Here is a 23,391-nt window from a genome sequence, read left to right as displayed (position 1 = left end):
TCCAGCTTCTTTCACTTAGCAGAATGTTTTCAAGATTCATCCACGATGTAGCATGTATTAGTACTTCATTCCTTTTTATGGTTGGACAATATTCTACTGAATGGATAGACTACAATTTGTATATCTGTTCACCCATTTTTGAACATTTGGGTTGTTTCTACCTTTTGGCTCAACCAACCCTAATAACCTGATTAAAAAGTGGGCTGAGGACTTGAATAGACTCGTCTATAAAGAAGACATACAAATGGCCAATAGGTAAAAGAAAAAAGGATCAACATCACTAATCATCAGGGAACTGCAAATCAAAACCATAATGAGATATCACCTCACACCTGTCAGAATGGCTATGATCAAAAGAACAAAAGACAACAAGTGTTGGTGTGAATGCGGAGAAACTGGAACTCTTCCACACTGTTGGTGGGAATGCAAATCGAGCAGCTGCCTTGGAAAACAAAATGGGGGGATTCCTCAAAAAAAATTAAAATAGAACTACCATACGATCTAGCAATTCTACTCCTGGGTATTTATCCAAAAGAATTGAAATCAGGACATTGAACAAATATTATCACTCCTATATTCATTGTAGCACTATTTGAAATCGTCAAGACGTGGATACAACCTAAATGTTCATGGACACATGAATGGTAAAGAAAATATGATATATACATACAATGGAATACTATTCAGCTTTAAAAAGAAGTAAAGTCTATGTTCCTTTCATTGTGTCATCTCTTCAGAGTCCAAAGGCGGAAATGATCCTTACAGACCAATAACAGATGGATTGAGATAACTAATAATGAAATGAAGACACTAATGAAACATTATGGACATTGATTTTCTACTGCTGTGGACTTCATAAATATTGCCAAGAATTACCCGTGCCTTTTTATAATAGCCAGAATTTATTTTTGGATAAAATAAAACACGATATTGATTTCCATATGTTTGTAACTTTTTCTCATGGACATGAATCACTGAAAAGGTATACAGTCCATTAAAACTGTCATATAATTTAATTATAACCCTGCTAGCTAAGTTGTGATCAGAGCATTCTTATTACAAGTACTAGCTGGCATTCACTGTGCATTTACTGAATGTTAAGCACTTTAACACACAGTAATTCATTTAATCCTCATGACAGTGTAGGGAGTATGTTATCATCCCCATTTTACAGATGAGGAAACTGAGGCCTAGTGAGGTTATGTAACCTGCCTAGATTAGAACCAAGACTGTTGGCCCTCAGAACCTGCTTTCTAAACCACTCTGCTGTCCCTGCCTGGGAATCATGATATACGTTTGTTTCTCAGTGAACGAATTATAGACTACAAGCCCATCTGAAAGTAGAAAGGGCTCCATTTACATTTTGAAAAGGTAAAAAAAAAAATAATGCAGGGCAAAAGGATTCACTTTGGTAAAGAATGATCTTACCTGTGCAAAGTAGAGTTTTAATTTTTTCCCTCTGAACTGGGTTTCATGAAGCTCTATCCTGGCTCGGGCTGCAGATTTGGGATTGCTGAAGTTTATTCGGACACGTCTGAAACTCTTAAATAGCTGGAACGTCACACAGTCATCGTAAGTCCGGAACAGACCCTCAAATTTTTCCTGATAAAAACAAACACAGAGGAAAGTCCATTGGCCACATATCTTGTACTATGATCTGACAAAAACAAATAACTAGGTAAATAAACAGGCTCTTCCTAACATAAAATTAAAACAGAGCACTGTAATGTATTGTTTTTCACCTGTTGGTCTGTTACCAGTTACTAAACATGCCTGTGGATTCTGTCAAAGGACTCATAACCTGTGTCTAGGGATCTGTAGGGGGACCAGTGAATGGGGTTAGAAATTAATGAAAAACCTGATGCAAAGTGTTGAGTGTTTCAACATATATGTGTTTGTTTCTGGGAGAGGGATCGTAATGGTCATAAGATTCTCAAAGGAGTCCATTATCTCCAAAATATTATAGCTGTTGAGTAAAGCATGTGGTGGACGTTGCTAGTGATTATCAAGCTTGGGGGCACTGTTCTTGCCTACATATAGGGGAGCCCACACGACCCAAAATCCTTCTAGTCAGGCAGTGCCATGTGATTAGTTCTGGTCAATGAAATGGGTACAGAAAGCAGGAAGAAAGCCCTCGAGAAAATTTTCAGTCTCTTTCCCTGAAGATGCCATGTGCTCCAGATGGTAGCGTAGTCAGAAGTAGGATTCTCCTCAGCCTGGGTCTCTGAGTGACTCTGTGGAACAGAAAACATCTTTTTCCCAATTCCCACCCCATCCTATAGCTGACTTTGCCTTGGCAAAGGAAAAGAACTCTCTAGTGCATGAAACCACTGAGATTTGTGGATTATTTTATTTCTGCAGCACAACCAAGCCTATCACAATACAAAGCAATAATTAAAAAATTTTGATTTGATACAAATTTCAGTTCAACTGAAGAAATATCTATTCAATGCTCACTTTGTACAAAGGATGGTCTTTAGGTTTTAGAAGGCTACAGAGATGAGGATCGTTTTGTTCTGAATCTCAATGATCTAGGAATCTAAGGTGAGAGGCAGACACAGACACAAATAAGAGAACACCTGCAAGAATGGGGAAAGACGTAAAACTAGAGAATTAAAAAAAATACATATATATATATTAACACCACCTATCTAGTTCCTCTTAGCTTAAAAAGTAAAAAAAAGATCCTATTATGAGTAACAAAACCAGTGCATGTTAAGTTACTCTGTGTTCTTAAAGGAGAAATTGCCACTAAGGAAATAACATCTATTAAAAAAATAAAACCAAAAAAAACGCTGACTCTTTTATTTCTACAATAAAAGGTATTTTGTCATTAGAGTGAGCTCAAGTGGGAATGAAGATGCATGAAAGATTAATACTGCAAGATTCATTGCATTTGCATTTGTAAGGGACATAAGGGATAATTAACTCAGCCTTTCCCTCCTCACCTCCATCATTTTACAAATCAGGGCTCTGAGGTCTGAAGAGACGAGGACCTGCCCACGGTCACATGGGCAGTTATTGGCAGAGCCAGGACCAGAATACAGAGATGTTTTCAATTACATCCATAATTACCCTGCTAGACTGAGAGGGAGAGATCGTTGCATTAATAAGAGCAAGAGATGGAGAGCAGTAAGCTTCCCCAAGGCTCCTGTGTGACCACATCTAATAGAATCAACAAGGTGATGTCAGGTTAGAGAATCACTGCCCTCCGAGGCTGCATGGGAAGAGGAACTCAGATGTCCGGGAAGGTCTTCCTGCCTCTTGGACATCCAAGTGAACTTGTCTCAGACCCTCAAGTCCAAGGCTTGTGATCTTTCCAAAGGCTGCTGCCCATTTCTGAGATTCCCCAGTGTGTGGCCCACACACTGGCCCATTTTTGACTCATGTCTACACACACTTGTCTTTTTTTTTTTCTGTGTGTATGTTTTGTTTGTTTTCTGTTTTTATTTTTGTTTACATATAAGGATGTTTATTGAAACCTTGGTGACCATGGCAATTTTTTTTAAAGAAGTTGAATGTCATTAATAGGGAACCTCTTTTTTTTTCTTTATGTATTTTTTCCACATTTTTTTTAATTGAGTGAAAGATTCTTTACGTTCTATAGAACTTTTATAATTTTCAAAAGATTCACACACACGATTTCATAATAATCCCATAATAACCCTTTTCAAAACAGCTGTTTGTTTCAGTTTCATGACATTTATGGAGAGATTTGAGGGGTTCTTCCTCCTTTTCAGGCTCTGTTCTTATTCCTCTTTCCCTAGCAAGAACAAAACAGGGGTCTTTCCTTGTTTGTTCCTTGGGTATTTTTCATTCTCAACTCTCAAACCTTGGGATCAGCCAACTCCCAGGCCTGGGGCTTCAGCCTGGGGCTTCCTAAGAATTTCTTAGGAATTCTTTCCCAACACTCCTGTGTTTTCCTGAACAAGAATCCTGGTGAATAAAATGCTTTCCGGTTCCTCACAATGGGAATAGTCTCCGCTGGTAAAATCAAAGCTGGTGGTTTGATTAATCTGAGAATTTTCAGGAATGGGAGGAATTAAGAAATTAAAAGATCTTATTTCTATGTGGCATATCATATCTTTTAGGACAAAATCCATGGGTTTCTTTGTGGCTCTATGTTTTTCCATTTCTAGTGTGGGAGTTTCCTTCCTGCCCCCTCCCCAGGACCTCAGCATAGCCTTGGGGGAGGAGGTGTTCTTTTCCTTGGAGTCTAATTGCTTGCTTTTTGTTTTATGTCTTCTTTATGCTTCCCACTCAGCTGTTTGGCCTCAAGAGCCTGGATTAGGAGAAAGGAATCCAGGAGGCAGGGCTTCAGGCTTAGGGCAGGGGTTATATGAATGTCAGACGTCAGTGACGACTGCAATTATTTTCTCCACTACTGTACTCTTCAAAAGAGGGTCCCAGGCAGCTAATACGGGCAGCAAACTGGAGGTGGCGGGTGACAGAAGCCTCTTTGATATCACTTGTTTTGGGCTTAGACCAAAAGCAAAAAGAGGTCTTCCACCAGACCGGGGGTGCAGCCCAGGGCTCAGAGACCAGGGTTTTCACTGGCCCATCTGGGACCCATCACTATAATGATAATAATAATAAACAACTAATTTTTACTTGGCTTGTCCTCTCTGCACAGGTCTTTTGAGAACTTGTAGTGGTGGGGAGACAGCTGGCCAAGCACTGGGAATTTGCTGGCTATCTCTATTTTTTCTCCCACTAGTGACATGACAAACATTTCATTTGCTGAGGCAGCGGGATACCAGAGCAAACTGGCGAGGGGCAGATACAGTGCAGTGAACGTGCCAGGTGTACCCTTAGACAAAGCAGTTACTGGATCAGAGCCAGCCCCAGGGGTCTTCCACCTGCCTTTACAGCAAATTTTCTATGGTTTTGATGCCCAGGCTCCCACCAGGCACACAGTAATATTTTCCTGACCTTTGGCTGCCAGTTTCCTCCAGTCTGGTACCCCACAAACACAATAAGTTAATTTCCTCAATAGTTATTCTCTTTTTAGCCACTGGTTTGGATAAAGCTGTACAACGATGATCTCAAACTCTGGTCTCTGGACCTTGCTACACACAAAAATGATGGAAGATCCTAAAGAACTTTTTTTTTTAATTTATTTTATTGAAATATACTTGATTTACAATGTGTTAACTTCTGCTGTGTAGCAAAATGATTCAGTTATAAATATATATACATTCTTTTTCATATTCTTTTCTGTTATGGTTTATCACAGGATATTGAATATAGCTCCTTGTGCTATACAGTAGGACCTTGTTGTTTATCCATTCTAGATATAAGAGTTTGCATCTGCTAACCCCAACTTCCCAATCCATCCCTCCCCTCCCCCCACCCTCCCCCTTGGCAACTACAAGTCTGTTCTCTATGTCTGTGAGTCTGTTTCTGTTTTGGAGATAAGTTCATTTGTGTCATATTTTAGATTCCACATATAAGTGATATCATATATTTGTCTTTCTCTGCCTGACTTACTTCGCTTAGTATGAGAATCTCTAAGTCTATCCTAAAGAACTTTGTTAATGTGAATTTTATCTATTCACATTTATTGTACTAGAAATTAAAACTGAGAAATTGAAAAATATTTATTTATAAATTCATCTCCTAGTAACAATCATAAATCCATCATATGACAAAATAATCTTTTTATGAAAAATAACTGTTTTCTCCAAAAAGATAACATTTAATGAGAAGACTGGCCTGGTTTTAGATTTTTGCAAATCTCTTTCATTTCTGACTTCATAGAAGAGACCTGGAATCTCACATCTGCTTCTGTTACATTATGCTGTTTTGTCTGAAGGGTTTGAAGAAAAGCTGGCCTCACCCAAATATGTGGTTGGAAAAGGGAAGAGCATTGCAATAACCTTTCAAATAATTGTGAATATTCTTCCTTGATACTTCATCAAAACTCAACTAGTGTCAGTTCCTAAAAGTCTATTGCAATGTTGAATCTGAAGCCATAATCAAATAACATTTTTATTTGATTATATTAAAATCCATTTATCTACTTTGCATCTTTAGTGGATTTTTTACTCATGCAGGATTCTGTCATAGTGTACATCAGTCATTTGGAAAATATTGGTTCCTTGAGTTATACAGCTTTTCCAAATGTTGACACATTTCATTACACAATATCAAAAATCACATTCACTAATATTACCACCTATCTTATCAAAAAGTCTTTCCGTATTGGAAAGCTGTCATATCCTTGTTGGTGGATACAAGTTTTCCAAAATTCTAATTTTTGCTTGAAAGTATGTTCTTTATCATTGGCAACAGACACTGTCAGTTATTTTCCTTCAAGTGACACACTCATTCATTCATTTTTGATATAATGTCCGCCAAATATCTATGTCTGCATAACTATGGTTTTTCTGTTAGTTGTTCTTTCTGTGTTCCAGGAGAAAAATAAGTATCTAGCGCAGCTTAGAACATCTTAGAACATTTTCTGAAGTCACACATTGTATTTTGGTATGCCACAGAACTGCTTTATGTGTACTTCTCATTTCATTGTTCAGATTATTAAAAAGGCATGTGCTCAAGAATAGTTAATAAAACTAATAACTTTAACTGCTTCATCAAGGACATTCTGAAGTTAAATAGGTATTTTTCTTTATTGAACTTTTTTTTTTTTTTTTTTTAACTGTGAGTGTGTGGCTGTGAAGAATACAAATACTAGTAAGTACAGTTAGGTGCCACTGCACTGATTCATACCAAAGTACCAGGAGTTTTAACCACTATTGCTTTTGCACCATGGGTGTAAATGTCAACATGGTTGAAAAAGCAAATAATGTCTTAGTATTATTATGGAAATAGTTTTGACCTCATGGGAACTTCCAGGAGTCTGTAGACTACTCTTTGAGAACTGCTGCATGATAGGACTTCAGAAAAAGTAAGGATTTAGTTGGCATGGGGTGAAGACAAGGGGTCTAGTGAGAATCTGAAGGGTACAGCATGATGGGGGTCAAGGAATGGTCTGCCTCCACTTGAGCGATGCCCAGGGGATAAATGTCGTCAAGAGTAATCTAGGGGGCTTCCCTGGTGGCGCAGTGGTTGAGCGTCCTCCTGCCGATGCAGGGGACATGGGTTCGTGCCCCGGTCTGAGAAGATCCCACATGCCACAGAGTGGCTGGGCCCGTGAACCATGGCCGCTGAGCCTGCGCGTCCGGAGCCTGTGCTCTGCAACGGGAGAGGCCACAGCAGCGAGAGGCCCGCGTACCGCAAAAAAAAAAAAAAAAAAAAAAAAAAAAAAAAGTAATCTAGGATTGGTATGGGGAGGATGTGGAGGGATTATTTTAGAACACGAATTGTACTCTTAGAAAAATTAACAAGGGGCTCTAGAGAAGAAAGTGAGAGAGGCTAGGAGAGGATGTTGGTGGCAGAAGAAGGACCAGGGGTGAAGAGTGGGGCTGGATGAGGACGTGAACACAGGGGAGGATGCTGTGTCAATGGAGGGTATCCTGAGAAACTGACACCCTTAGCAGGGTAGACAAGATAACCAGAAAAGGAGAATGAGGTAGGTGGTAAGACCATGCAGGTCTGGGGGGCTTGGGGTCCGAAGCAGAAGTTGATATTTTTACCCTCATCAATTTTCATCAGCTTCACCTTTTATATAGCAAGGATTACAAGGTACACATAAAGACATTTCCGGTAGTATGCCTGAAAATTGTGAAAGTGGCTGCTTACCAGAGAATGGAGAGCCAGGCCTAACTCAGGCCACATTTGAAATCAAATAATTCTATGGTTTCAAATAGGAACACTTTGGAATTTAACATTTTCTACCTTTATTTTATTTTATTTATTTCTTTTTTTTTGCAGTACACGGGCCTCTCACTGTTGTGGCCTCTCCCATTGCGGAGCACAGGCTCTGGACGCACAGGCCCAGCGGCCATGGCTCACGGGCCCAGCCGCTCCGGGGTATGTGGTATCCTCCCGGACCGGGGCACGAACCCGTGTCCCCTGCATCGGCAGGCGGACTCTCAACCACTGCGCCACCAGGGAAGCCCATTTTCTACCTTTAAATGTATCTGCTTTTCTTGAGTGGTCTGGACAGTGTGGAGGCAGGTATGGACGAATTGCTACCAGTGGAAGCATTGACTGCTTTCCCTGGAGAAGTTCACTGCAGTTTTCCTTAAACCTTCTTACTTTATCTCTGTTATAATTAGTCCTTTATTTATTATTTGTGCCCCACATTAAAAAAAGATTCTAACATGCCTTATAAAGACATATAAGAACAAAATAAAATAAAAACAGAAACTGGGTAAAGAAAAAGAGGAAAACAAGGGTAGAAAGATAAAGCCAAGAAGGAGGACTCCTCAGAAAAGGTGAAAAGCTTCTCATAGAGTCTTGACCATTTGCCACGGGTGGGCCAACATTTTGCCTCTAATTTTTCTCAAAGCTGACATGATCCTCATCAGTTATGCAATTCTCAGGGCCAACAGGGTAAAGATGAGCCTGGTCTTAAAACCAGGCAGAAGGATCTGTCCAGGGTCCTCATAAAGAAGCTCCGGTGATGTGGAGAATGCTGGCCTCAGTGGCTACAAAACACAGACCGAGTAGCAGGTGATTCATTATAGTTTCCGATCAACATGGAAGCAACAATTATTTTTTAAGTCAACAGCCTTTAACAGCATCCTCGGGACTTAGGAAGTACTCAATGGATTCTACTTGATTGGTTGATACAAAAACCCCAAGGTATATTATAGACTATCAGAACGTTGAAATATTACCTTCAGTTTAATTCTAAACCAGACAGGTTGCAGATAAAAAATATTGTCTAATATATTATCTCATTAAATCTTCACTAAAGCCCTTTGAAGGAGAGATGGAATTACTATTATCCTTGAGTAACACACGAAAGCCAAAGAAGTGGATGACCTCCGCAAGGTCACCCGACTAACTAGTTAGCAAAACCAGAACTAGTAAGGTCAAGTTGTTTATACTACCGATATACCATGGATGCCATGCAAACAAGTGAGAAGTCTGAAAAACCAAAATGAGAAAAAACAGCTTTCCTTGTCCATCCAGAAGAAGAGTCCTGTCCTGGAAAACGTGGCTGCCAGAGAAATCCAATGGTGCCTTTACTGCGTTCCAAACGATGCTTTACGCCTTCATATATTTTTCAGTTTTCTCAGTTATGATCCCTTTGGGTATAAATTATCTTAATAAGAAATTCAGCTTCCCTCAAACTCACAAGGCTCTCGTCTGTCAGATAACACCTCCCGAAACAGCTGAAGAATGAAACAATTCATTTAGGTTTATCACTTCTCAGTGGAAGCTCCGGGTGAGCCCTGTGCAAATCCCATGTTTAAGGATCATACTGGATTTTATGGGCTGCTCAGGAGGGCCTCCTGTCAAAAGGACTGTTATTGTAAATCTTCCATAATGCAGGCTCCTTACGTGACAGGCATAGCCAGGCCTGCATGTAGGGTTTTTTTTTTATCTGGATTTTAACCGGTCAGGATTTCTTAGGCCAGGCAGACTTGTGTTAAATCATGCTTTGTTCCCTTTGTGGTCCTGATATTACTTAAATTAAAAAAATCATTGTGAAAGGAGGCTCTCAACTCTTCCTTGCTGATAAAAGAAGAGGACAGACCTCATGTCGCATAACGGCTCAAAAAAAAAGATAATTCACTGGTAAAGGCACAAAAGACTTTATCCCTTCTCAGTGGAGTCCTTGTGAGAGACAAAGATCTAAGACTCAGATCCAAACTCCAAAAGGAGCTGCTTTGTCCTAAAACCTCATGAATTCATCACACGCCTTTCTCGGCAGAATGCTTTCTGTGGTCTGTGTTTGGTTCTGTTATTTCATTCCCAGTGACCCTAAAGTTCACAGAGGCTGGATAACATTGCCATGCGAGCATCCCTTTTTACTTCTCTTTAGTTAAGGAAATCTCTGGTTCTCTACTTCCACTAAGCCGCCATGTATGCATTTAGAACTGGAAAAACAAAACTTCCCAAACTCCTCCAAAACTAAGAAACCGTACAAGGGCTAGAAACTGGAATGACCTTGGAATAGGGGTGAATCTAAGTATCATGGAGCCTGAATCTTTTACAACTTGGGAAGCCCTCCTGAAGCAAAATAATACAAAATTAGGCACGAAGGTAGAATTTTGTTTTTGAATGAGAACCAAAAAATTCATAAGGAATAACTTTTGCAAAATTTACAGACTATATATGACCACGGGAACAGGTCGCAGGGCCCTACCAGGGCCTTGGTAGAGACCCACGCAAATGAGGGGCCCTTAAGCTGCAACTTCATTCACTTCCCAGGAAGTATGACCAAGAGAGTCATGAGTCACCTGGGCCATCACCAAGTAGTCAGCAGTCTAGGTTTTCAGAATAGCTAAAACAAGTACAATGCTTATATAACTCTCAGCTGATGACGTTCATTTCCCTAAACGTTTGAATCACCAGGATGAGAACCAAGAAACTAAAATCTGCCAAGTTTCCGCCCAAGTCTCATATTATAGATGACTTGAGTCCCTGCCACACATGAACCCATTTTGTAAATACACAAGATGGAGGGCTGAGGAGAAGGAACAAGTAAGGGGGTTGCTTGGACCCCGTCCTGCAGCTGCTCAGTAAGGGGCGGTAAGGGCCAGATGGGGGGACCAAGAGCGGAGCTTACAGGTGGCACTGTGCGTGCCTACGACCCTTGCACAGCAACTGCCCACGCTTTGGGTGAGGAAAGCCCTCCCGGCACCTGAATGCAGGACTGGTTCTGGTGGGTCTCACTGCCCCCACCAGTGAGACCAGGGGACTGTGGAGCCTGGCTATGCCAAGCAAGATACCATCTGTGGATGCCTGCATGCTTCCTTCCTGCCCCAGGACACTTGTAAGCCTCCCAAGGGGTCTCTGAACACCTAGGGAGTGGCAGGGAGGAGCACCCCTACCTGTAAGGGGGATGGGCCAGGAAAACGAGACCTCTGAGAAAGCGGTTATGAGCACAGTTGTCTGTTATGTGCCATAAAGTTGGACGTCTCTGCATGGTTATAGATACAAAGGGAGCATCCGACAGTCCTTTTATAGCTGCTACATTTCAGTTTATAGTATCAATGGCTGCCTGGGTTCGAGGCATTTGCTGAGAGCTAACGGCTGCTACATCCTTCTCTGGGCCAGCAGCTCCTCTTCTCTGATGGTTAATCTGCAAGAATGCCTGCGGCTATCATCAGCCCTGATTAGACACAGGCTCTAATTGCGCATGCGTCATTGATGAACTGCACGGCTCCCTTTACAGCTTACCCGAGGACAGGAACTGCATTCTAAATTTATTTAAATATTGATTTACCCATTAGAGATTGATAAAGAGAGGCAATATAAAGCCATGTTACTAGCACAGACTCTAGACCCACACTGCCTAGTTCAAATCCCAGACCCAGGATTTGTGCAACCTTAAGCAATTTACTTACCCAACACTTCAGTTTTCTCATCTGCAAAATGGGATAATAACAGAATCTACCTCACAGCGCTGTTCTGAGCATTAAGTAAATTAATATATTTAAATCACTGAGCACAATAAGTTTATTCGAGCTGTTGGTATTATGAGTCCCACATTTGAAGATAAACAATGTTTTGTTTATATGTCTGTATTTGGTCCGCTGGCTCTAGCTGTACAAATCTCCCTATATCTAAATCCAAGTATATAAATACATCTATGCCTACATCCATCTATATTTATATCTATACTTGTACCTGTATCTAATCCTTAAAATATTAAGAGAAATTATAGGAATGCTCAGAGCGATCTCTCATATAAAATTAAGTCTAATTATACCAAGGTGATTTTATTGATGTTATCTACTTAAAATGTAAAGCCCCAATTAACCACCAAGATTTCTTTCCTGGCTGCTAAGCCTTAAAAGTTTCCTTTAAAAAAACAATGTGGTAAATTAAATAATTCTAAGGAGGAAATCAACTGGGTCATTGCCTTCAATCTTTGCCTTTGGAAATCCCGCACCATTAGCAGGGGCTGAGGCTCAGAGAGGCAGTGAGTAAATCGCAAAGACGACAGCCCCTACTGGAAATATCTGAAGCTCAGACGAATAGGAGATTTGTTAAGCCTTTCCCACCTGTCTCCTTTCACCTGTCCGAATGCGCCTCAACTATCTTTTAGACAAACCCGACTCCAGAACTCTAGTCCCCATATTCCACTGTTGCCTGGACATTTCCTTTGGGTTATTCGATAGGCGGCTTAAACTTCATGCCTCTAAAGCCACATTCTTTGTGGGGGGCAACCTCTAAATCTGCTTCTCCTCTTTCTCAGCAAATGGACCCCATCTACTCAGCTGCTCAAGCCAGGAAGCTGAATGTCATCCTGGTCTTTTCCCTCTCCCTCACCCCACATCCCAGCAGTCAGCTTGTGTTCTCCCAATCTTCCAGCATCTACTCTTCACCCTCACCGGCTCCCTGGCTCGCCACAGCTCTCCCGATGGCCGCGCTAGGTCCCCCTAGCTTCAGTCTGGCCACCCTCGAATCAACCTTGAAAGTCTACTGCAAAACAGGTCTTTCTAAAAAAGAAAATTCTGATGATATAGTTCTTCCATAAAATCCTTCGGTGGCTTCACAGAGCTTCTAAGAACATGGCGTGGCTTAGCATGAAAGGCCCTTTATAAAATGGCCATCACTCACCCACAAATCTCACATTCTACCCTTTGCCTAATCTGTACTCCAGCAAATTTCCACTTATACATTCCGAAAGGCAGCCTATTCTGTATCTCCAAGCCGTCTCTCACTTGTTCTCTCTTCTGCCTGTGACACCCTTTTCCTTCGGATAGCTTCTTTTCTTTCCCTTTATTTTTTTCCAGTTTTATTGAGATATAATTGACATTTTGCATACGTTTAAGGTATACAACATAATGATTTGATAAACGTATATATTGGAAATGATTGCCACAATATGTTTAGTTATCATCCATTACCTCACATAGTTACACATTTTTTTTCTTGCGAAGAGAACTTTTAAAATCTATTCTCTTAGCAACTTTCAAATACACAATACAGTGTTGATGACTACAGTTATCATGTTGCATATTCCATCCCCATCAGATAACTTCTAATTGTCTCTCAAGTCCCAGCTTGGGTCTCATCTGAGAAATCCTTCCTGAACCCTACTGAGGTTTACACAGCCTCCCACGGTGCTCCCATAACAGAGTTATCTACTTAGTGAGGGTAACTGCTCCCTTACTAACTAGACTGTAAGAACTTCAAGGGTAGGAACGGCTCATGTTTTTGTCCTGTGTCCTTTGCTCATGGATTCATTATTGAGTGCCAACTGTGTACCGTGCATGATGGCCGCTCTATGGGATGGGCTCACTTGGTAATGAAATGAATAAAACAACGAGGATAGAACTGTCCTTCTCACGTCCCCCTGCTACCTTTTGGTGAATTTTTTCTTCTCTTCAAAGCTACATTCAATAAAATCAGCAAATACGTACCGAACACATGGACCCAGATCCTCCACGTTATAATGTAACAGGGAAGCCTAAATCAAATTCTACACATTTCTTTCCTGAAACCTTTCTTGACCCCTTCCCCTGACATACCCTTCCTCCATCTAGGTTTAATCTCCACTTCCTTCGGTTATTTAAGACACTCTGAATCTCTTTTCAGAATCATGGATCATCAAAGGGCGTGTGTGTGCACGGAGAAGGGGAAGAGGTCAAGTAAGACTTCAGGTAAAATATGGTAAATGAAAGGTGGATAGAATTTTGATGTGTGGAAATGAGGTGGCGGGAGACTTTAGACAGAGCTTTTTGTTCCAGACAAGGATAGCATTATCAAAGGATTTATATATTCCTATTAATCTGAGGCCACCTCTAAGAAAAGGGACTTCGGGGGACTGAGGACAAATGTAACAGTCCTAGGCCACATTTCCATGGGCGTGGCCTTGCTGCCCGTTCACAACTGTTATTAATTACTCGTAGAAAACGTAAAACAAATAAGCTTTGAGATTTCATTATTTTAAGGGTCAGCTCTTACATGTTTCTTAGGACATTTTCCTAGCAGTCTGCTCCACTGAATACATTTCATTTGAACCCTACACTACAGGTCGTGGGCCTACTGAGGCAGACAGGACAAAGTGCTCGCCAGCTCCCACACCAATTTAGGAAATGTCCCCTCTTGAGCACATCATGCAGTGTTGTAGTTGAAAGAGGGAGGAAATGTATTTCTAGAAACAAGCAGTGTTCTCTCAAGATTGAAATGAAGCCTCTGTTTTAATATTCGGCTGTCAATAATTGACGAGGACATTTTTAGTATGTTTAATCTTAAATGAAAGGGCTAAATCCTAAATATGTCCCATATCACATCCTTCTGAAGATAGGCAATTTCAAATTAAATCCATTCATTTTGCCATTTGGCATACGATCAAAGCAAACTTTTCAAAGCCAGCGTGGTATCCTTAACTAATTCTTCCCCTGAAATTGAGATGGCATTTGCATTCTTTTGAGATGCAGACATGAGCAAATTCTAATGACTCAATCTTTAAATCTAGAAAGAAAACACACAGTTTGTTATGTTCCCAATCGTCTTCCTCCCTCTTCCTTTTCCTCCTCTCAGTTACACCTTTTCTATCTTATTTGGGTTTTATTCTCTCTGCGCTTTAGATAAAGACGTAAGAAGAATATACGTTATAATAGAAACCTTATATAAAAGGAAATCTCTCATGTTCAGATTCCTTGAGATTTCAAACTAAAATGATTGTTTCAACCTGTCACAAATTTGGGACACAAGACACCTAAAAGAAAGCCTTTTGGAACTAAAACATGGCAGTCAAGGCCGCAGCTAACACGGAGCTCAGTTTTGAATCGCAGTTTTGCACAGTGGCTAAATCTTCCCTTGGACATTTAGGAGACAGCAGATAAGTACTGCGGGTATGGCTAAGGATGGGTAAAGTCTGAATTCTTTTGGTGGGCCAAGCCCTCCCTAAGCCCCTTCCATATGATAACACATTTCAACCTCACAATAAACTTAGGAGACAGATGAAGAAATGGGCTGAAAGAGATTCAACCATGTGCCTAATGTGGCCAGCTGGTCGGTCAGTGACAGAATGCAGATTTCATCCTGGTACCTGGAGCCACAGGCTTAACCTCCAGGCTGCCCCACCTACGGGAGAGAGAAGCTGGGTTGATACGGCTTCATCCCTTTCTTGCATTTCACCCAAGGAGATGGACCCATCTTTTGTCTTCAGTCAGTTTTGTTCCTGTGTATCTCACAGGCCAGCAGCACTGTGAAGAATTACTGTATAATCCTAGGTAAAATGGAACCTGAGAAGAAGCTCCTCCCGTCAAAAAGATGAGAGCTTCAGGGCTTCCCTGGTGGCGCAGTGGTTGAGAGTCTGCCTGCCGATGCAGGGGACACAGGTTCGTGCCCCGGGCCAGGAAGATCCCATATGCCGCGGAGTGGCTGGGCCCGTGAGCCATGGCCGCTGAGCCTGCGCGTCCAGAGCCTGTGCTCCTCAACAGGAGAGGCCACAACAGTGAGAGGCCCGCATACCACAAAAAAAAAAAAAAAAAAGATGAGAGCTTCACATGGGCAGTTCAGACTAGTAGCATCTGTAAATTGTATCATAGTGATAAATGATGAAACTACCATGTCTCTTCCACAAGAGACACATTTGTGTATATGTGCTACATACAGAAGTGCAGGATTATTGAACATAAGCCTGATTTACGGCCAAAGCTGTGGCTAGCCAAGAAGGATGATTCGACTGAGAATTCCCTTCTCTCCATGTGGTAGAAAGTTTGGGGAGAAATAGGCAAGCTGGATGAAGCCCGTAACGTGTCATCATTGTCTACTATAATTAGGATCGCTACACAACGTGTTTTTGAAGGCGGTACAATTTGAAGGGGGCAGCGTTACAGGTTATGCTGTGACCTGAGGACTGTCCTGGGCACCCTGGATATTTGGCCACCAACTGGATGGTCCCCCGAATCACTGATTCCAAAACTGTGGTCCTCAGCCCACTAGAAGGAAATGACAGTCGTTCTTCTGATGGACGGATCCTGTCCAAATGTGTAAGCCTCCTCTGCAGTTTTTAGCAATAACTCATGCATATTCCATAGACTTTCTTTTCACTACGGGCTACTTATTTGTAATCTCGGAGAGAGTTCCAGAATAAATTTTTAAGGGTTACTAAAATCCATAAATGAATTTATAAAAGGATTCTAGTTAGTACAGTTGGCCCTCAGTATCCATGGTTCTGCATGTACAGATTCAACCAACTACAGATCAGAAATAACCATAAAAAACCCCAAATTCCAGAAAGTTCCCAAAAGCAAAACTTGAATTTGCTGTGCTCTGGTAACTATTTATATAGGTATTTACGTCATATTTACAACTAGTTACATAGCATTTACATTGTATTAGGTATTATAAGTAATCTAGAGATGATTTAAAGTATGCAGGGAGATGTGTGCAGGTTATGTGCAAACACTATGCCGTTTTACACAAGGGACTTGAGCATCCACAGAATTTGATATCCGTGGGGGTCATGGAACCAAATCCCCAAGGATACCGAGGGATGACTGTATTCAGCAAAAAACCTGTTTGCTGCACAACTCTTAATACTACTGCACTTGAACACAGGAAGAGTTGGAATTCTCAAACCTCCCAGCAGTAATAATAATCACTATCACTTAGCAGGACTCCCTAAGTGCAGACACTATTCTAAGTGCTGTATGTCATCCTGATAGCCTAACCCGTGGACCACAGGCCAGCGGCAGCAGCAGCCTTGGGGGCTGACTGTCAAGTGACCTACTGATTCATAACCTGCATTTCAACCAGATCCCCAGATAATCAGTATCCCTTTTAAGTTTTATAAGTACCAGGTTAGAAGATATGGGTTGGACCATTTGAGATTTAAGAGTTTCCTGACTCAGTGCATAAACTGATGTATATAATTGCACTACTGGGAATTACCAGCGCTGCCCTCGGATATTAGCGGTTTTCGATTCTTTGCATTAATTAATACATTTATAGAATTACACTTAGCCATTAGTCCTATTGATGGCTTTGTTCTTATGAACACCGCATTGTGTTTGCTCTGGTTATTATCTTGTTCTTTGTTTTCACCGGGTTCTTTTCTCACTACAAAGAGGAGACCCATCGGGTAGATGGGGCACTGTGTTGGAGGGTCCCATGAACAAGGGAATTACAGCAACATTTAGAATCAAGAATCTCCTCTGATATATTTTGACCTTGTGAATGATGCCAGCTTTGAATAACCCAAAGATATTCAGAAGTGTAGTGCTGGAAATGAGATATTCCCTAGGAAAAACAGGTCTGCAATGATAATTATTTTTTAGAAAGCCTCAAATATAAATTTCATCTCAATCTTCCATTTCAGAAAACCAAGGCCAAAAGAAGTTAAGTGATTTGTTAAAGTTTATGAGCAAGTGATGTTGATAAGCGGCCTCTAATTCACAACCGTTTGCCAAGTTCTATCTCTGATCCGTGTTGTAACTGGAAAGGATTACTGTTATTCTCTTTAGAAAATACCACGGTCATGGTAGACCAGTTGGAAAAAGATACACAAATTTAAGGGACAAAATGACCCCATGCATCAAAGATAGTCACTGTTAACTTTTTTATTAAATAAAAGCATTACATTTATCAATTTTACTTAAATTTATCAGAATAAAAGATTTAAAGAAAACTTAAAAATGGTTGACTTTCAGAAAAAGGTTTTCTCCAAAACAAGAACTATTAATCTCCTAAAGGAGTCTTCTAAAGTTTTAAAGAAAAAGTCTTAAGAAAAGTAAGTTTATGTTTCCAGGTATAAAATCTAAGTGATCTGTCTTATGAAAATCAGAAGATAATGCTGGTATCTAAACAAAAATTTTAAACCTTTAGTGTTTAATTTAAAAAAGAACCCAAGCCTACTTAAGGGAAAAAACGAGAAAACAGCAAATTTGTAAAATATCATGTAAAGGTAACAAAAGTAAGCCTGGGTGGGGAAAAATATAGCAGCATAGGGAAGTAACTGCAACCAGTATGTACAATAGGCATAAAATAAATTGACTAGAACTATTCATGACACTCTTTTTTTTTTTTTTTTTTTCAGTACGCGGGCCTCTCACTGTTGTGGCCTCGCCTGTTGCGGAGCACAGGCTCCGGACGCGCAGGCTCAGCGGCCATGGCTCACAGGCCCAGCCGCTCCGCGGCATGTGGGATCCTCCCGGACCAGGGCACGAACCCGTGTCCCCTGCATCGGCAGGCGGACTCTCAACCACTGCGCCACCAGGGAAGCCCCATGACACTCTTAATTCTCCTTACTGTTCAATTTCTTGACTGGTGAGGGTTTGGATTTGCTGTTTTAGAAATCACTATTTCTTTCACTTCATCAATGGCACAGATTTTTGCTTGTTTCATTATAGAATCATGTCTGTCTCAGTTTTTTCCTTCCTAGAATTTATAAATGCCTTCCTATTCTTATTGAAAAGACAGAAGCCTTTATTTCATTAGCAACACCACAAAATTGTACTTCCAGGTTCCTAATTATATAATCTGTGTTATCATATAAAATGTCTTCTTTAAGTCATTCATCATAGAACCTTCTGAATTGCTGGCCCACTTTCAATCGACTAAGTTTTAGGCCTGTTGCACAGTGGTCATAACAGAATTTCTTCTCATTTCAATCTTGGGCTACTTCTGCTGTTTATGGATCTTCCTCTTTCTTGGAGTACTATTTTCTGTTCTATGGGAAAACATCTCTGAGTAGACCCCCTTCCTCCACCAAGATGGCAGACGGTAAACATTCTGAGCCATTGCATTGTCAAATATGTGTATATTTTGCAATCATACTAGGCTGATAGCCCCAAAAAAGGCTTCAGCAGATCCCATAGCAGCAATGGGGGAGAGGTGGCCCTTCAGACGTGTCCCCAGCTCAGGCCTTTGCATCGTTTGGAGCAGTCATTGAATGAGAGCCACCCCTAGTGAAGGGGCATGGCCCTGGCAAGGTGACCCCCGTTCTCCTTGGCTGAAGGCTATTCGCACAAGGGGACTCAGCTGAGCTCCTTCAGCTGCCATGACCCCAGAGACTGGGAAAGCATGTCTCAGGCATGCTGGGAGGACTCTGAGGGCTCCTGGGTGGGATGTCTTAACCGGCTTCAGAAGCTAGGAGGAGTCAAGTGAGTGCAGGACCCTGGGATGAGCCACTGGGGTGACCTCACTCAAGTTCCCTCAGGCTCAGCTCTGCTTTTCCCTGCAGGCCCAATGACCCTCAAGAAGCCACATACGGCTGATTCTACACTTCACTGAACGATTATTTTCTCACAGGTTTCGCCTGGGAGCAAATGCTGAGGCTGAGGCTGTCAGGAGGGACCCCATCCCAACCCAGGTGGCTGCCCTGTGGAGCCCGCACTGCTCCACCTGGTCAGCTAGTATGATGCTCAAAGAGCTGGGTGCTTGCTCGCTGGGGGTCCAAGACCACCACAGCCAACCCTGCATCCACCTTGCCTGCCCGTAAGATCCCGTCTGCCTGCTGTCTCCCAGAAGGATTTCTGATCTGCTCCTGACACTTTCCACTATCTCCAGTACCACGGACTGCTGCTTCTCATTATATTTTTCTCCTGCCATTTCAGACACATTTTGGCAGACAGAGGACTTAAACGTTTTCTGTCTGCTATTTTGAGCCCCAAATGCACCTGGGACTTCTTGTTGAGGTTATATTAGGTTGAAGCACATGGAATTGTGTCTTATGGAGGTTAACAACCATCGAATATTGGTACTTTCTTGTGGTTCAATCCAATAGTCCACGAGGCATGGACTAAAGCAGGTAGACCAAGGAATATCTCCATCACTCCCTTAAACGAAATAACATGAACCATCCACTTTTTAAAAAGGTATCTTTTTTGTTTTATTCCTTCCTTCTTCAATGCCAAGGAATTTATAATGCAGTTCCAATGCAACGTCAGAGGCTGTGCTAGACATTTTCTCCCTGGTCATTTCATTCTACAACACTGCTGGAATGAAGGCATTCTGACTGGTTGACGGGGCCAATGCTGGTGTCCGTGGAGGGTATCTCAGCACTGGGAATGGCTCAGGCTCACAGGGGTTCTGGGCACACCCCGGGGGAAATGGGTTTTGTGTGAGCGTGGGGTTCAAGAGAGAGATACAGGAAGCTGGGAAAGCTGTCTCGCTGCGCTCCCAGGTGTGTGGCGGCACCCAATTACAGTGAGCAAACACCAGCCTCATTCCCTCCTGCCTCCTGAAGAGCCACTGCCCACCGGCGAGTGTAGCGTGTGTTCTGTCCATGCAAAACAATGCCCTCTTACTTCCAACAGCGGTGCTGCCAGGAATAGAATTCCAGCGCCAGCCGCCTTTTCCACCCTTCCCTTCCCTTGAGGTGAGACTCACTAGAAAGGATCCCACGGACAATTGAGATGCACTGCAGGAGAAGGATTCCGAGAAGAAAGTAAGCTATTCTCACGGTAGGAAGCACAAAGGTCCAGAGTCTTGAATCTGAAGGAATGTGGTCACATTTTGAGCCAAGCGGATGAATCCAAATACATCGATTACATCCCTCTATATCAAGAAGGAACGTGTTTCCAGAAAATACAAGATGGAGTTAAGGTTGACAGGGCAGGTTTCCGCCGTGTTTACCAGGGTGTTTCGGAGAAGGGGGACACCAACTCTGAGAGCTGTGAGGATGCTGGCCGGGACTTTGCTGAGGGGCAATGGGCCTCACATGATCTGGAGGATTCCCTCTGCTCTGGTCACCAAGCAATCCTCGGGTTGCCCATTCCTGCTGAGGAATTCCCCCAGGCTCTCCGAGGGCGGGCTCTGGACTCAAACTGAGCTTTGTCTCACCTGTCATGTGTACTGACCAGCTATGTCTGGAGGGCTGCCTTCTCTGGTGGCTCCCGGGATCCTCCCATCCTGGTGTTCATGCCCTGTGTGGTCCCCTCCCCTGAGTCCAGGCTGGATGCAGCCATTCGCTTTAGGAATAGAAATGGCAAAAGCAACGGGACATCACTTCTGAGATGACTTTACAAAAAGCTGTGATTTCCGTCATATTCTCTCTCTCTCTCTCTCTCTGGCTCTCTTCACTGGCTTGCTCTGATGACGCAAGCTGCCACGTTAGGAGCTGCTCTCTGGAGAGCCCCACATAGCAAGGAGCTGAGGGTGCCCTCCAGCCTCCAGAGAGGACTGAGGCTCTCAGTCCAATAGCCTGTGAAGAACTGGGTCCTGGCCACAACTACTAAGTGGGCTTAGAAGAGCTTCCTTCCCCGGTCAAACCTTCAGAGGAGACTGTAGCCCCAGCCAACACTGTGACTGCAGCCCCGAGAGAGTCTCTCAAGTGGAGGACTCAGCTAAGCCTTGCCTAGATTCCTGACTCTGACACGTGATGAGATAAGTTTTGGGGTAATTTGTTACTATATCTGTCAGGATTCTTCAGAGAAACAGAACCAACTGGACGTGTGTGTATGTGTGCATGTGTATCTGTATGTACGCACAGATTATATATCTCAACAGATGTAAATGGGATCATAAATGTCTTGTAAACATTAAGGTGTTTTCTCCTTATACAGCGCAGAGATGACATTAATCAACACAGACAGCTGAATGGCTGGGTCCATCAAGGACATGAGCATTAGTTCTAAATGGTACTGTGGCTACTGTGCTAATCATGGTCATCTCCTCTTTAGACAGCGGAAAGAAAGTGGCAAAAGAAAAAAATCATGAGTTGGGTGTTTCTTTTGTGACCAAGCCTAACCACCGCATTTGGTTCTTCGGGCAAAGTTGGCCTGTCGTCAGCTCTGTGAAAGGCTGGATGCATAAAGTGGTGACAAAGATGATGACGAGAGTTTTGGCTGAATGGGACACAGCGTGGCGGCTTCCTGTGGGTCCTGCAGCAAGCAGAATGTGGGCCGTGATTATTTTATCACTTACTCCCCAGCAGCGTTGTAGCCGCCTTCCTGTTTGGGATTCCAAGATTAACACAGAGTTTAGTTCAGACAAGAAGCTGTTCGACCTGCAGACCTTTGATTACACAAACAAAGTGTTTGGAACGTGAGTTGTATTTACTGAGGGATGGATTAACTGATGGCTTCTTTCTTTGAATCTCATTACTCTAATCAGGTAGCCAAACGGGGGTCGTCTACTCCCTCAACTGTGGAAGCAGAAAACAAAGAGGTCAGATTCTCAGCTTCTGAGTTCAAAAGCTAAGGTCCAGATGCTCATGTGAAACATGTAGAAGAATATTTGCAGAGTCAGTTGTTTCTGTCAAAGGAGATAAAAATCCTCCTCTCCTTTGGAGAGGAGAACAATGAGCTCCAGGCTGGTGTGGGTCTCCGAGTGGGGGCCGGATATCCTACTCTAATCTGGGTCAAAAGCTCCAACAGGGTGGGTAGAATTCTGGGATCCCCAAGTGTGTTTAGAGATCTGGAATAGACAGCATATGGCCCTCATTTCCTGCGGGGAGGGGTGTCTAGGAAAGCAGCAAGGCCCTAGAATCCCCCCACCCACCCTATTTTGTACAGAAGCAATAGAGTGGCTGTCCAGGCAGAGAGGGCCCAAGACAGCCCCAGTGGATTTCCCATTCCTCTAGAGTCATGCAGGAGCTTCCAATACTTTCTGGGTTTCTCCAATAAGAGTGCAGATGTAGGCAGGGAGGGCAGGAGACCCAAGGACCCAGTCTGTGGCTGGGACAAGAAGAATAGAGGGTAACCTCATAGACTTTCCCAGGGCAGCAGATGGAAATCTGGGTACTTCATTCCAGGACAGATGGATGCAGATGACTGCGGATCAGCAGCCTGAGGGTACAGCAGTCGCTTGGCTAAATTTAAACGACGCCACCCTCACTCCCAACAGCCATGTTTCAACACTCTGACAATGCGTAGGCTTTTTAATTCAACACCAGTTTACAGGTGATCTAAACTGACTGAGAAAACCTTGCAGTTGACTACAAGAAAAGCCAGAAATGGCTAAGATTATTATTATTATTTTTTTAAATCTCTACCTTCCTCAGATCACTTTTCTGTTAAAGGCCACATGCACGGCTTGTGGAATCTTGGTTCCCCGACCGGGGATCGAACCCGGACCCTCAACAGTGAAAGCACAGAGTCCTAACGACTGGACCGTCGGGAATTCCCAGATTATGTTTTGACAATCAGCACACTAAGGTTTTACAGTAGGTATCATTTTGGCTACCAAAAATAAAGGGCACTGTTGCTTGTATCTTTGAGTCTATGGTCCATGAAGTCTAGACCTTCTCTGCCCCTCCGGAGCTCATGATGAGAATGTAATCACAATGAAAAACAGTTGGTGAGTTTGCCAAAACTGGACTTGGCTCCGCCATCTTCCCCCAAACACAGACCTCCTCTAAGCCATCAGATGGCACAGAGAATCGCTGTTGTTCTTTTAACAGCTGGT

At 42.6% G+C, this 23,391-nt stretch overlaps 1 protein-coding gene across 3 annotated transcripts in view; it reads right to left on the bottom strand.

Annotated features, from left to right (window-relative positions):
• The window catches only part of RCAN2 (regulator of calcineurin 2), a 265,907-nt gene that overhangs the window by 19,412 nt on the left and 223,104 nt on the right, over nucleotides 1-23,391 (bottom strand). For all 3 annotated transcript variants that reach the window (XM_033864129.2, XM_073810650.1, XM_073810651.1), the window contains one exon: nucleotides 1,429-1,602. In XM_033864129.2, the coding sequence (XP_033720020.1) occupies nucleotides 1,429-1,602 (174 nt within the window). The remainder of the gene's footprint in view (nucleotides 1-1,428; nucleotides 1,603-23,391) is intronic.

This window comes from Tursiops truncatus, chromosome 10, assembly GCF_011762595.2.
Source record: "Tursiops truncatus isolate mTurTru1 chromosome 10, mTurTru1.mat.Y, whole genome shotgun sequence".
Lineage (NCBI taxonomy): Eukaryota > Metazoa > Chordata > Mammalia > Artiodactyla > Delphinidae > Tursiops > Tursiops truncatus.
This window is presented reverse-complemented; position numbering and strand designations above follow the sequence as displayed.